Here is a 13,456-nt window from a genome sequence, read left to right as displayed (position 1 = left end):
CTGAGCCTGTGCTCTAGAGCCCGTGAGCCACAACAACTGAGCCCAAGTGCCGCAACTACTGAAGCCCGCACGCCTAGAGCCCATGCTCCACAATGAGAAGCCACTTCAATGAGAAGCCCGCGCACCACAACTAAGAGTAGCCCCCACTCGCCGCAACTAGAGAAAGCCCGCGCGCAGCAGCAAAGACCCAATACAGCCAAAAATAAATAAATAAAATAAATAAATTTTTTTTAAAAAAAGGATACCTGCACGGTTTCACAATATCTCCCCATAAGTTACATATTAATTGCAAAAGGAAAAGGACACACTTTACAATGGAAAAACCTGGCGGATACCTCCTTTCACAAGTAATTAAAGTCACCATTCCCTAAGATGGAACAAACCAAGATGTGCCTCCCATTATAATGCACTAGGAAAGACATAGCACTTCCATGCTATTCCTGCCAAAGCACATAATTTGATCCTAATCACAGTGAAACATTGGACAAACCCAAGTGAGGGACAAACAACAAAATTACTTGCTTGGACTTTTCAAAAATGTCAATGTCATGAAAAACAAAGAAAGGCTGAAGAACTTTTCTGGATTAAAGAAATTTATGAGACATGGAAATTAAGTACAATGCCTAATCCGGAATGGGATCCTGAGCTAGGGAAAAAAAGCTAAAGAGGATATTGTTGGGTTAATTGATAAAATTTGATTATGGATTGTGGTTTACTAAAGGCATTACATCAATGTTACATTTCCTGATTTTGATCCTTGTATCTTGGATATATAAGAGAATACCCTTGGTATTAGGAAATACAGCCTGAAATCTTTAGTGATAAAGGAGCATGTCTACAACTTACCTCAAACTTCCTGGGAAAAATGTGTGTGTGTGTGTGTGTTATACACATACGCATGCATATATACCAAGGAAGAGAGAGAGAATATTAAAGCAAATATGACAAAATGTTAACCATTGGTAAAGGGCATATGTTCTTGCAACTTTTACGTAAATTTGAAACTATATCAAAATTAAAAGCTATACCCCGACCCCCACACAAAAGCTAATATGTAAACAGAAGGGCCCACTAATTGCCCAACATAATGAATGAAAAAACACCCACACCCAGGCCTATGTGGCTGCCTCCTAACAAGCATTTTGCTCTTGCTTGTTAATGGGTCCTGATTTTTAACATTAGACTTTTTACACTAGAGCATGTAATACTTTTATTTAAAAAATTTAAAAATAGAGGAATTCCCTGGTGGCCTAGTGGTTAGGATTCAGGGCTTTCACTGCCGTGGCCTGGGTTCAATCCCTGGTCGGGGAACTGAGATCCTGCAAGCTGCACGGCGTGGCCAAAAAATAAATTAAAAAAAAAAAATTAAAGAGAGGGTCCCCCAAAACAACAAGAAAAAGTGAGTATTGTGGAGAGAACACGTGCATGAGTGAACGAGTGAATGGGGAGTGGGCGAGTGAATGGACAGAGCAGGCTAGTGACGTGGGGACGGAAGAGGCTCCCCCTCAAAGCACAGGCACTTTCTTTCATCTCTGCCCTCGTGGCCCCATCCACCCAGGTGAGGGGTGCAGGGGGGCTCTGTTTATGGCTGACACACCCTGGTAGCTGGGCTGGCCAAAGTGCATTTTCTTCCCCTCCCTTAGGAGGTCAGGCCAGGCGGATCCGTGCTGCTTCCTCCTCTCTGCCTGGGCGGGGGCGGGGTCTCCTGCATTCTTGGCAGACGGGCACCAGGCATGCTGGGGAGGCTGCATCAGGCTGGCAACCAGGTGGCCCACATCTAGCCCCAGGCCTGTGCCCGGCTGCCCCTGTGACTATCAGGGAGCATCTTCCTGCCTTGGGCCTCCCTTTCCCCATTTGCACCTTAAGAAGTCTGGTCAAATCAGCGACTCTCAACTTTGACCACACATTAAAATCAGCTGGGAAGGACTTCCCTGGTGGCGCAGTGGTTAAGAATCCACCTGCCAATGCAGGGGACACGGGTTTGAGCCCTGGTCTGGGAAGATCCCACATGCCGTGGAGCAACTAGGCCCATGTGCCACAACTACTGAGCCTGTGCTCTAGAGCCCGCGAGCCACAACTACTGAGCCCACGCGCGGCAACTACTGAAGCCCGTGCGCCTAAAGCCTGTGCTCCGCCACAAGAGAAGCCACCGCAACGAGAAGCCCGCACACACCGCAACGAAGAGTAGTCTCTGCGCAGCAACGAAGACCCAACGCGGAAATAAATAAATAAATAAATAATCGGCTGGAGACCTTTTAAAAATTCCAGGGCCCAGATTGCACCCCAGGCCAACTAAGCAGGACTTGTCAGAGGGTAGGACCCAGGCACCCGCAATTTTTAAGGCTTTGCAGGTGATTTCAATGCACAGCTAAGTTTGAGAACCTATGGGCTCTGATCTCTGAGGTTCCCCCTAGCCTTATGATGCTGAGGCCCACCTGATGCCCTGTCTTCTGACACTGGAGGGTTAAATGATATGGGAGAGCCACCCCGAACATGTGAGTTCCTACCTTCAGCCCTTTGAGACAGCAGCCCTGCCCAGGACTTTGCCCAGCCCCACCCACCCTTCACTGAACCTCCTGCCCCAGCCCCTGCCTCCTCCATTTTGATGTTTGGAATCAGGGATTCAGGATCCTTGCCAAGGCGGAGTCTCCCCAGGTATGGGCCCGGGTGTTCCTGCTTTCTTGTCACTCACAGATGCTGAGGAAGGGGCTGGGAGAAAGGGGAGTGAGAATTGGGGAGGAGGGGGGAGTCTGTCCAATCCGAGATACTGTTTGCTTTTTCTTATCCCTTGAGGTAATAGCTGCTAACCTTTCCCAAGGAGGGCTGTGCCACCAAAGGCCTCCCCTCCCAGGGGCCTTTGGGTAGGTTAGCCTGCACTGCTTCCCCATAGACACAGCCCGAGGAGAGAGCAGAGAGCCTTGAATTTCAGTCCCTTCCTTCACTTGCAGCATCCTGTGCAAATTAAATCATACAACACACCTGAGCCTTCGTTTGCCTGTCTGTAAAATAGGTCGACCCTGCCCTATCTCACCAGCCAATGACAAGAACATATTATTGTTTCACTGCAGATAGATGCACTAAGTCTTTAGAACGTGCTTTTTATTTGATTGGGAGCTCAGCATAAATGCTAGAGGGGCTGCTGATCTGACAGACCACAGAGCTGACCCATGGCTGAACCCCAACAGGACATGAGGGAGAAGCCTGCAGGTGAGTCTTTAATTCCTGTTTCCAACATGGTCCTCAAGGAGGATAGGGGAGGGGCCTGAGGAAGGGACGAGCAGGGTGCCCTCCCCCACTCTGCCAGTGGTGTAGTCAAGAGCAGAGCAAGTAGACCAAGGGTCCTTTCGGGGGGGGGGGGCGAGTATCAATAGCTATAATTAATAATAGCAGCCAGCAAATACTGGTGCTCACTACGTGCCAGGAGGGGTTGTACTTTCTATTCACTTTCTCCTTTCCTTCTTACAACCCGTGAGTTAGAGATTATTAATCCCATTTTCCAGATCAGAAAACAGGCTCAAAGAGATTACGTAACTTGTCTAAGGTGTCACTGCTACTAAATAGCATAGGAAAAACAGATCCAAATCTGCCTGACTTCAAAGAGCATGCCTTCTGACCTCTAAGACACCCTGTCCATCCACAGGGCATTGTAACCCGACAGATTCATCACGGAATTAAATGCTTTTACACGTGGTAGGCCAAGCTGGGGGACATCTCATGCTCTGTGTGGGGTGAGTAGTGAAGGGGTAGGGAGGGCATCATTCCAGCTCAGGTATCTGGGGGGCTGAGGCTCAGCTGCTGCAAGGCTGTCTCCCAGCCCAGGGCAGAGCTCCCTCCACGGCCCAGAGTGGAAGGGCACGGACTAGACTGCAGATCCCTGCCCCAGGGGTAGGGACATTATTTCTGTCCTGGGAGAGGGCTGCGCTGGGCGAGAGCATCTCATTTCTGGGGAAGCATTTAGCAGTGTGGAAAAAGCACGATTTAAGCCCTAAGGAGGACTGGCTTCATGAGCCTGAGATCAGAGCAGTTGTGCAGGGCCCTACATGAAGGCCTCACGCTTGGGATTAAGTGCTCTGTGGTCGCTGGCTCGAAAATTTTCATATTTAGTTTGTTCTGTAAGTGAAATCAGATGGGACAATGGAGCATGTGCTGGGTGACTGGGAGCTGGGAGCTGTGGCTCGAATGTGTGGTCCCACTCTCAGCCCATCATGCTCTTACCTCTACCACTCCCTCATTCTGCTGTCACCTTCGGCCCCTGGCAGCGACTCAAGCAAGAGGCAGGCAAGGCAGGGCATGCTCTGAGGTCCACTGAGCAGGGAAGAGGCAGGGGCTGGGGTCTCTCGGCCACCCCCATCCAGATACCAGAGCGTTCAGGTGGGGAGGGTGCAATTCCCTGGGTAGCCATTTTGCACTGGGCCCCACGTAATTAGTAGGTCACATCCAGGTGCTGCCATTTCCTAATGGAGCAAACTCCAGCAAGTTACTTCACCTTTCAGCACCAATTTTCTTGTCTGAAAATGGGAACAATGTCTACACCCCATAGGATTCTTGTAAGGACAATGAGGTTTCTGGTTCCCCCCCCAAAAAATGCAAGTTTGATTATGACAGCCTCCTCCTGAACACTGTCTAATGGCTTGGCATTGTTCTAGAATACAGGCCTTTCACCCATACCAGTACTGTCCAATTAAAATATTATGTAAGCCACATATGTAATTAAAATTTTTCTAGTAGCCACATTAAAAAGACAGGTGAAATTAATTTTAATATATTTACTTCACCCAATATATCAAAACTATTATTTCAACACATAACCAATATTAAGAATTAATGAATTTTACATTTTTTTCTAAGTCTTTGAAATGCAGTGTGTATTTTACACTTAGAGCATATCCCATTTCACGTGACTAGTGGCTACAGACCGGGTAGCAGAGGTCAGTAGACAATCCCACACAATCAGGCGCACACGGTCCCTCCCTGCCCTCTGCCCTGCAGCCATGTTGAATTGCTTTTCTTCCTTCTAAAGAGCCACTGCCTCCCCACACAGGGCCTTCTGCTGTTCCAGGGCCCTGGAAAGCTCTTCTCCCTCTCTACCCTACGGATCTACTTAAGTCTGCTCACCCTTCAGATGTCAGATCAAACACTTGCCCCTCAGGGAGAACTTTCTTAACTCCTTTCCAGGCTTTCACACTTTGGTGTATCTTGCCCTTGCCATGCCCACAACCGTAATTTCACATTTACTTGAGGTCACTTGATCAATATCTATCTCTCCTGCTAACTTGTAAACGCCAGGACAGACACCACTTTGGGTTTTTGTTGTTGTTTGAATCATCATTTCCCCAGGGCTTAGCACAGTGCCCAGCACAGAGCAGGCTTAGAAGGATATTCTAAGTATGTAAAAGGCCTGGCACCTGGAAAGTACTCTGGAATGTTTCCTCCTTTCCCTTCCCTCTGGTTGAGAAAACTTCTCCTTATAAAGGGACTCTTCTAACTGTATAACTCTGCTAAAGAACCGGAGACACAAAGCTCTCAGTGCCGAATATATTTAAGTAGAAACGAGTTAAGCGCACAGATTATAAATATTTCTTCCTCAGATTACATACCATTCAAAAATACTGTCTCAGTTCCTTTTCATGATTTAAACGGTGATTAAGGAAAATTACTCTTCAAGTCTGAATGTAATTACTGCCCTTTTCGCGGCAGTTTTTCCTGTGAGGAGGAGGAGCCGCAGAGCAGGAAGTGGAGATGGGGCCCTACTGCCCCTCGCCTAACTGGCGGATCTGGAGCGCTAAATGCTGTGCAGCTGCTCTTTCTCAACTCTCCTTCTCCAATTCTTTCTCAGGTGAATATACACAAGAAGGCGCAAATCAACAGTTGCCAACTGACCCAGGTGATAATGCCAAACCCGATGACACCTGCCTAGGTGAGGACTCAGCCCCCAGACCATGTTGCAAAGCCAAACTCACCATTTGGCTCCCTCCACCTTCAGTCAAAACTGCTCCTTCTTACAACAGCTAAGTTTTAAGACTCACTCAATGCCACTGTCCCAGAAGATGGTAGAGTTACCTTGAAGTCCCAGGTGGTGCGGTAGTTATCAACAGAATGATTTACACTCTTAAGAATACAGAGCCCCAGGGCTACACATTTCCTTGAAGCTTTACAAATAGCCAACAAGGCACAAACAACGCCTATGTATTGCCAAGGGTGATGCATATCACCCACTGCATATTTTAAATCCTAGCCTGGCTTCAAACTGCAAGCCTTTTGGTGGGTATAATGGGGCATACACCCCAGAGCTTGCCCAGCATTCCAATAAAATCTTCAGATAATTAAAAGTTTATATTTGCCTATAAAAGCTCCAGATCTACTTATTACTCCGTTCTTTTGCTGTAATAATTGATAACGTTGAAAGGCTTTAAAATGAGTGTTTTGTTTCTTTTACGAATAAATTTGTGGGTGATCCAGAGCTGGTGCTTAAAGTCAGAATTCAGAGCCACAAGGAAAATGACTTCATTGAAGTTGAACTGGATAGACAAGAGCTGAGTTACCAAAATCTACTAAAAGTGAGCTGCTGTGAACTGGGGATTAACCCAGAGCAAGTGGAAAAAATCAGAAAGCTACCAAACACACTACTCAGAAAGGTAGGGTTTACAAGTTTCTAAATAGAGACTGGGCTCTAGGTGGGTAAAATTATGTCCTGTGAAGCCAATCACTAGCTTCTGCATTACTAATATGAAAACAAAATCCAAGACACTGGAAATTCTGGCTGCAGGACAGCCAAACATGGTAACTAGGTTAATTTCAATCTGGTGCTTCTACAGATTTGCTTACCTAATTCATCAACCCTTTTAAAATTGTCTGAATTACAACTAATACCCACATTTAAGACCCTAGTTCAGTATGGCCAGCCTCCAATCTCTACAAAACTGACTGGTCCCCAGGACAGAAAATACAAACCCACTCTTACCTGCTTAGCAACAGTCAGCCTTTGCAATCTCAGGAAACAAAATTTGGGGCATTTTTATATATTTTCCTGATTCAAAATACAAATCTCGCTTTTTAACTTCAGAGGAAAATTCTCATTTCTTTGGGCATTATTTTTTTTAAAAAAGCAACTTTCAAAATGCCTTTAGCAATTCTTATTGGTGCCTTGGCTAATAGTATATTCTTTGTAAACTGAAAGTGGTGGGATGATCATACTTTATAGTTTTTTTTTTAAATGCCCTGGCCTACAGTTTTTTCTTGGGCCTAAAGTTCTTTTTCAAATTGGGACTTCATTCCCTTTGGAAACCTGCAACATGGACTGAGGGGGAAAAAAAAAAAGACACACACAGAAAAAAACAATTCTCAACTGCTGACTTAGTTTACCATGTATAGACAGAAAACAATGCTTGGCCAATATAATTAAGCCTTTTTATCTTAACTTCACGTGTATTCATGAACCATTATATAATTTCTTTTCCATATTAAGGACAAAGACATTCTAAGACTACGGGACTTTCAAGAAGTAGAACTCATTTTAATGAAAAATGGAAGCTCTGAACTGATAGAACACATACCGTCTCTGTTAGAGAAGCCCTGCTACAACAGCAATGCTGCAAAAATGACATATTAAGAAATCCCAGAGACAAAAAAACTGGAATCAGTATTTTGTAAATAATGAAGCCTGGATCGTATGTACCAGCTTGCTTCACATGTGTACTTATTACATTTCCTTGTTTGCAACTTCTCTGGGCTGGGAGAAGAGTACGTTCAAAATGCTTTGACAGGGCTTCCCTGGTGGCGCAGTGGTTGAGAATCTGCCTGCCAATGCAGGGGACACGGGTTCGAGCCCTGGTCTGGGAAGATCCCACGTGCCGCGGAGCAACTGGGCCCGTGAGCCACAACTACTGAGCCTGCGAGTCTGGAGCCTGTACTCCGCAACAAGAGAGGCCGCGATGGTGAGAGGCCCGCGCACCGCGATGAAGAATGGCCCCCGCTTGCCGCAACTGGAGAGAGCCCTCGCACAGAAACGAAGACCCAACACAGCCATAAATAAATAAATAAAATTTTTAAAAAAATGCTTTGACAAACAGAAGTATAAAAAAATTGTAAGTATGATTCTTATCAACGCAAGTTTAGTTTGTAAAGTTGTACCCCAATCCTGATCAGGCATCGGTATGCACTCCTGAGATTCAGTCAGGACAAATGGCCAGGGTCTGTTCACATGAACTCCATTAAGGGCAGGGTGAGCTGATGAGCTGGGAAAGCCAGGACCCCACCTGGCACACTTGTTCAAATATCCCAGTTTCTAAAACCATCATTTCCTTTTTACACACTTTTTAACTTACCTATGACTTAACACAAGTAAGTAACCATCTTTGAGGGTACTTTTAACATACAACTTGCAGAAAAGCCAAGGCACAGCATACAGCATTGAACTCTATTAAACAGGTGAAAAAAAAAACCAAGTTGGCGCCCTCACTAACTAGCTCCAAGATGGGTTATGATCACATCCCATGCTAGGTTCTTCCCTACCACACCACCTGGAATCCTTCTGGGTCAACTTGCTAACTTCTAGTTAACAGCTGCTTGTTACCTTGGAAGCACTCATGCCTGACTCCATTTACCAACTTCCAACAAGACACACCACACTGTCACTTCTTTACACACCCGGGTGAAATGATCTCTAATCCTCATGGAACTGAGACCTTAAGGCTAATCCTTAATTACCAGAGACCTCCTGGGCAAGTACAATGTCTTGTCTCCTCCAGCACATGCAACAGGCCACTGTCCTCTCACCTCCAAATTCTTAATAGGTCACCTTTGATGAAGGGTGAAGGGACACTGAGGCATTACATGAACACTTATCGCAACCAATGCCAAAAAGGTGGAAAATGTTCTGATTAGGGCAGGTGAAGTGTGTACCATTTCATTCATGAAATGAATATGAGACCTGAATCTGCAATTTACTTAGTGTCCACGGGATTATGGTAGGAGCACCTCAGCACTGAACGTAAGCCCAGCATTTAAGTCACATTTCTAAGATAGCACGGCCCCTAATGAAAGCCAATTCCACCCAGAGCTTAGTGTTCCATTGCCAGGACTGTGACAGGGGATGACAGGGGGTCAATCCCCATGTGTCATGTCCCTAAGTTATTTTCAATTTTTTCTTAAATAAGATAAATGTAGGGAGGGACTTAGGGTTGGTTAATGGCCCAAAATTACCGTTTGTGGAAAAGTGAGATTTTAGGTGGTTTTTAAGTGAACACGGTAGAATAAATTTATTTGAAAAAAACTACTGTTGGGAGGAAAGCTTACAATAGCAGAACCTGCACAGTGTTGCCTAGTGGTTAAGTACAATAAGATCAACAGGGCAGCAACTTAATTACAAGGTTGATAAGCAAATTGAAAACACATACCCATTCCAAGTTAATACAGCCTGCACCAAAAACATATTTTCTATGACCAACATAGTTTTAAGACTGCAGATTATAAAAATCTGAAGCTTCAAGAGTAATTTTTATTTTAAATTATTTTTTTAACTTTTGGCATGCAGGATCTTAGTTCCCTGACTAGGGTTCGAGTCTGCGTCCCCTGAAGTGGAAGCACGGAGTCTTAACCACCAGACCACCAGGGAAGTCCCAAGAGTAATTTTTATTATGTATTTCATGCACTGATTGTAAAACTAATTTCTAAGGTGCACTTCCTGAGAGGTTTTTTTTCTGGTACCTGAAATAAATCAGGTACCAGAATGCTATCCTAAAGAGTTCCACAACATATTTAGGAATGGTCTAGAATTCTTAGTTGTTCATAATGTATGTTCATTTAGAATGGAGTGACCTGCGGTGCGTAGTTGGAGGTAAGAGGGCCACTGCTAACTGATACAGGGACTTTTAGCTAAATGAATTTTATGCACCTGTAGGTGCCTTTAAAGTTTCAACCACTTCCCCCTTAAAGAGCAAACATTATTTAAACACTTCATGGTATTCCTATTAAGAGCAGAACAAGAACAAAGAGCAGCCCCTCTGAGGTGACAATGTAACTTGAACAAAGGGAAGGATGTGCTGACAGGTCAGGAGAATGGCTCTTCTCACCTCAGCAGTTTCCCTTCCTGGATTGGCATACATCTGACAGAAAAGCTTTTTTGGAAGCTGCTTACACAGCAGAAGCAGCACCAGCTCCCTGGCGGACATCCAAATGAAAATAACATCAAGATAAAAATAATGTATCACAAAGAAAACATACATTTAGGCCCTGTTTCTAGCTTTCAAAGACTACAATTAAGACCCTAAATCTGGCACTCGAGAAACAGTACCCTTTACATCTGCTACTCACTGAAGATTAATTTCATGAAACACATTATGTATGTTTTACTACTTACTACCTTCACCAAGACCTTTTCCCATTTTTTAATTTAAATTTTATTAAGAAATATCATACATACAAAAGCACATACACATACAGTTTAAAAAAGAAACCACCCACCCAGCTTCAGCAATCACCACCAGTTCCTCTGAAGGCTCCTCCTTGCCCTTCATGATTTCCCTGCAACCCTCCAATGTACTGAATTGTGTTAATCATTTCCTTGCTTTCCATTTACCATATATTTAACGGCCTGGTTTTGACCTTCACAGAAACAGAACCACAGTGGATGTATTCTTCTGCAACTTGCTTTTTTGACCATTGAGACTCCTTGTTCACATATGCAGCTGTAGTTCAGTCTGACTTCTGTGTAATTCCTCTATAGGAATATATCACAGTATTTATCCAGTGGACTGCTGGACGTTTGAAGTCTTTCCAGTTTGTTTTCGTTTCCTTTTCTTCCTATTACAAACGATGCGGTTATGACATCTTTACATCCATCCCCTGGCACACAGGCATAAGAGTTTCTCTAGGGTATGTATCTAGGGGTGGAATAGCCACAAGAAGTTATGGCACAGTTATGCCAAACTGTTTTCCAAAGCTGTTGTTCCTAAACATTTTTAAAGCTGTTGACAACTGATCTATTTGGGATGGCTGAGGGGAAGAAATAGATCAACTATGAAACTCTCAAACTGCATTTTTAAACTAGAAAATTAAAAAATCTAATACAACAATGAAAAATACATTTACTTCTCTTTTACTTGAAATGTACTTTTGAAAACTACATGTTTAAACTTAAAATTCCTATCTCCTATGTCTCAAATGCCTCTAAATACACTGAGAACAACAAGATTCAGAACGTATGCTATACTACCATATATCCTAAAAGATTCATACATAAATGCTTACATCCCTCACCCCCACCTCCCCACAAAAACCACTTGGAAAAACAATTCTTAACACTAGTAGCTCCTGTAGAGGAGGAAGAGAGGGACAGGAGTAGAAGAGAGACAGATCACTAAACACTTCTGTTGTTTTTCTGAACCATATACAAGCATTACAATTGTCACACAAAATTCTTAAAAAGCAGTCACCTGGGGTTCTTTCATAAACTAAAAATCAGTCCAAACTCAAACCTGAAAACCAATCCTGAATGAAGTCCCATCCCACAGAAAATATACACAATTCTCAAATATTTTTTTTTGTTTCATGCACATTTAGAATGTTTAAAAACATTCGCACAGCTCATCTACAATGCATTTTTAAAAGCAAAGAATGTACACAAGCTCAAAAAACTTTCACCCTAAATTTTTCAGTTTTAACATCTCTAGAAAGTTTTAATCAGGTAGCTGAACTCAACCTACATGCAGTCAAAGTGTTCTCAGACCTTAGAAATAGGGCTGGTTATCCTCTGTGACACTAACTATATTGAAGAAACCAGACAGATCACCTGCAGGTGAGTAATGCTATAAGGAAAGAAGGTAAATGTCTCTAGGCTAGCAATATGATTAGCTCAGGAAGGCAAGAAAGGTGTTTTAATTTAAATTGAAAAATTACTGTATTATAATCTGTTTGAAGAAAAAATGTCTTAACAAAAAGGGTGATGATGCAGTGTCTCTACACTGCAGAAGGGAGGATGCCAGAACAGCAGACTCAATTACCAGGTACCCTTGAGAGGCACAATGGAAAGTAAGCTACCACACCAGTACTACAGTTGACCAACTAAAAGTTCATCCAATTTATTTTAATTAATAAACTGTTCTTTATCTTTTAGTGATACATGCAGAAATATTTACAAATTAAATATGTCTGAGACTTGCTTGAAAATGACAGGGAACACACACAAAGAGCAAGAATGGCCATTGAGTGATGGACTTTAATAAAAGTTAACTACACTTTCCTACTTTTGTGTCTTAAATTTTCCAAAATTAAAAAACCCTGATTGCTGATTCCAATCTTATCAAGTAATCTTCTGGTTAATAAAAACTGGCTCCCCTTAAAGGCTTTTCAAAGAGATGCATTAAGCCAACTGACAACTTTTTGGTCTACATGACAGAAATGTGTATTTCTTAGTGTAAATTAGCACATGGCCTCTATATTGGATTCTGTGAATTTGGTTAGTAAGAATAATTTCCTCTTGAGCCTGATAATTTTGGGTGTTGGGTGTGACCCAATTTCTAGATCTCCACAACTAAGGCCAGACCTTAGTCATGGACACCTCAAGGGACCAGGCCTCCCCCTCAAATCCTACATTAACTTCAATAGTGATCCATACAGATGAAGATGAAGATGATGAAGACTTCATGAACTTGTTTAGTGTACTTCATTAAAATAAGTTAGCTACTGATTCTACATGAGGCAGAACAGAACAAAGCTGGCACTTTTAATACCCTCATGATTTAATACCTTAATGACTAAGTACCTTAATACTTAAGTAAATTTCTTCTGTTTTTAAGACTTAGAATATGAATAGAATAAACTATCACTTTATGACCTTTATTCCTACAACCACAATCTTGTCAAACTACGCAAAGCAGTGCTTTGGGAGGTGGTCGACTTTGTGTTAGACTGTTTCCCATCTTACATTAATCCTCACATGAATCACCTCTGACAAATTCAGAGATAAACCATCCATCTATTGCTGCATCTCCAGGATTAGCTAGGTAAGCCAGGAATGCTCCGTCCCCATAGCATTATCTCGTACAAAGCCTCTGAAGTGGCAGCTTCATTATTTTCCAAAGCTTGGTGGAGGGTATTTTAGTAAATTCTGTAGCCTATTATTATGCCTATTAGAATGAATACAGTGGCATAAACAGTAAGGCAGTGGACCACAAGGCAGAGACCTAGATTCCATGTGCTAGTTTCTCCACCAACATGGAACCATAAGTCACTGGGTGAGTCATTTAACGCACTAACTCAAGTTTCCCCACCTATAAACTGATGACAATATCTGAAAATTATAAAGCACAGAGAACTGCCATGGTATATGTAGCTGGAGCTAATATTTTTACACAGTCACAAGCTGGCTATAGGTAGAAACGTGCTGCCAAATTTGCTGTACACGATCCCCCCACATCCCCATTACCTTAATCATCAGTTTGTTTTTTTTTAAATCCTT

At 43.1% G+C, this 13,456-nt stretch overlaps 1 protein-coding gene across 1 annotated transcript; it reads left to right on the top strand.

Moving 5' to 3' along the window:
- Window positions 1-2,619: 2,619 nt before the first annotated feature.
- On the top strand, window positions 2,620-7,609 carry ANKRD40CL (ANKRD40 C-terminal like). The gene is made up of 5 exons (XM_061176394.1): window positions 2,620-2,655; window positions 3,069-3,207; window positions 5,837-5,917; window positions 6,475-6,635; window positions 7,466-7,609. The coding sequence occupies exons 2-5, from the start codon at window positions 3,168-3,170 to the stop codon at window positions 7,607-7,609; spliced, it is 426 nt and encodes a 141-aa protein (XP_061032377.1). The 5' UTR covers window positions 2,620-2,655; window positions 3,069-3,167.
- Window positions 7,610-13,456: the final 5,847 nt, after the last annotated feature.

The sequence above is a fragment of the Eubalaena glacialis genome, chromosome 19 (assembly GCF_028564815.1).
Source record: "Eubalaena glacialis isolate mEubGla1 chromosome 19, mEubGla1.1.hap2.+ XY, whole genome shotgun sequence".
NCBI classification, from domain to species: domain Eukaryota; kingdom Metazoa; phylum Chordata; class Mammalia; order Artiodactyla; family Balaenidae; genus Eubalaena; species Eubalaena glacialis.
The sequence above is the reverse complement of the archived record's forward strand: the minus strand, read 5'-3'. Positions and strand labels throughout refer to the sequence as shown.

What these genes read in the sequence shown, in the direction of transcription:
- ANKRD40CL (XM_061176394.1), top strand. Translation starts at nt 3,168, where the DNA reads ATGGCTGAACCCCAACAGGACATGAGGGAGAAGCCTGCAG. An exon ending in ACCCGATGACACCTGCCTAG is followed by an intron (nt 5,918 to 6,474) that starts GTGAGGACTCAG and finishes TGGTGCTTAAAG; the next exon opens with TCAGAATTCAGAGCCACAAG. An exon ending in CAAACACACTACTCAGAAAG is followed by an intron (nt 6,636 to 7,465) that starts GTAGGGTTTACA and finishes TTCCATATTAAG; the next exon opens with GACAAAGACATTCTAAGACT.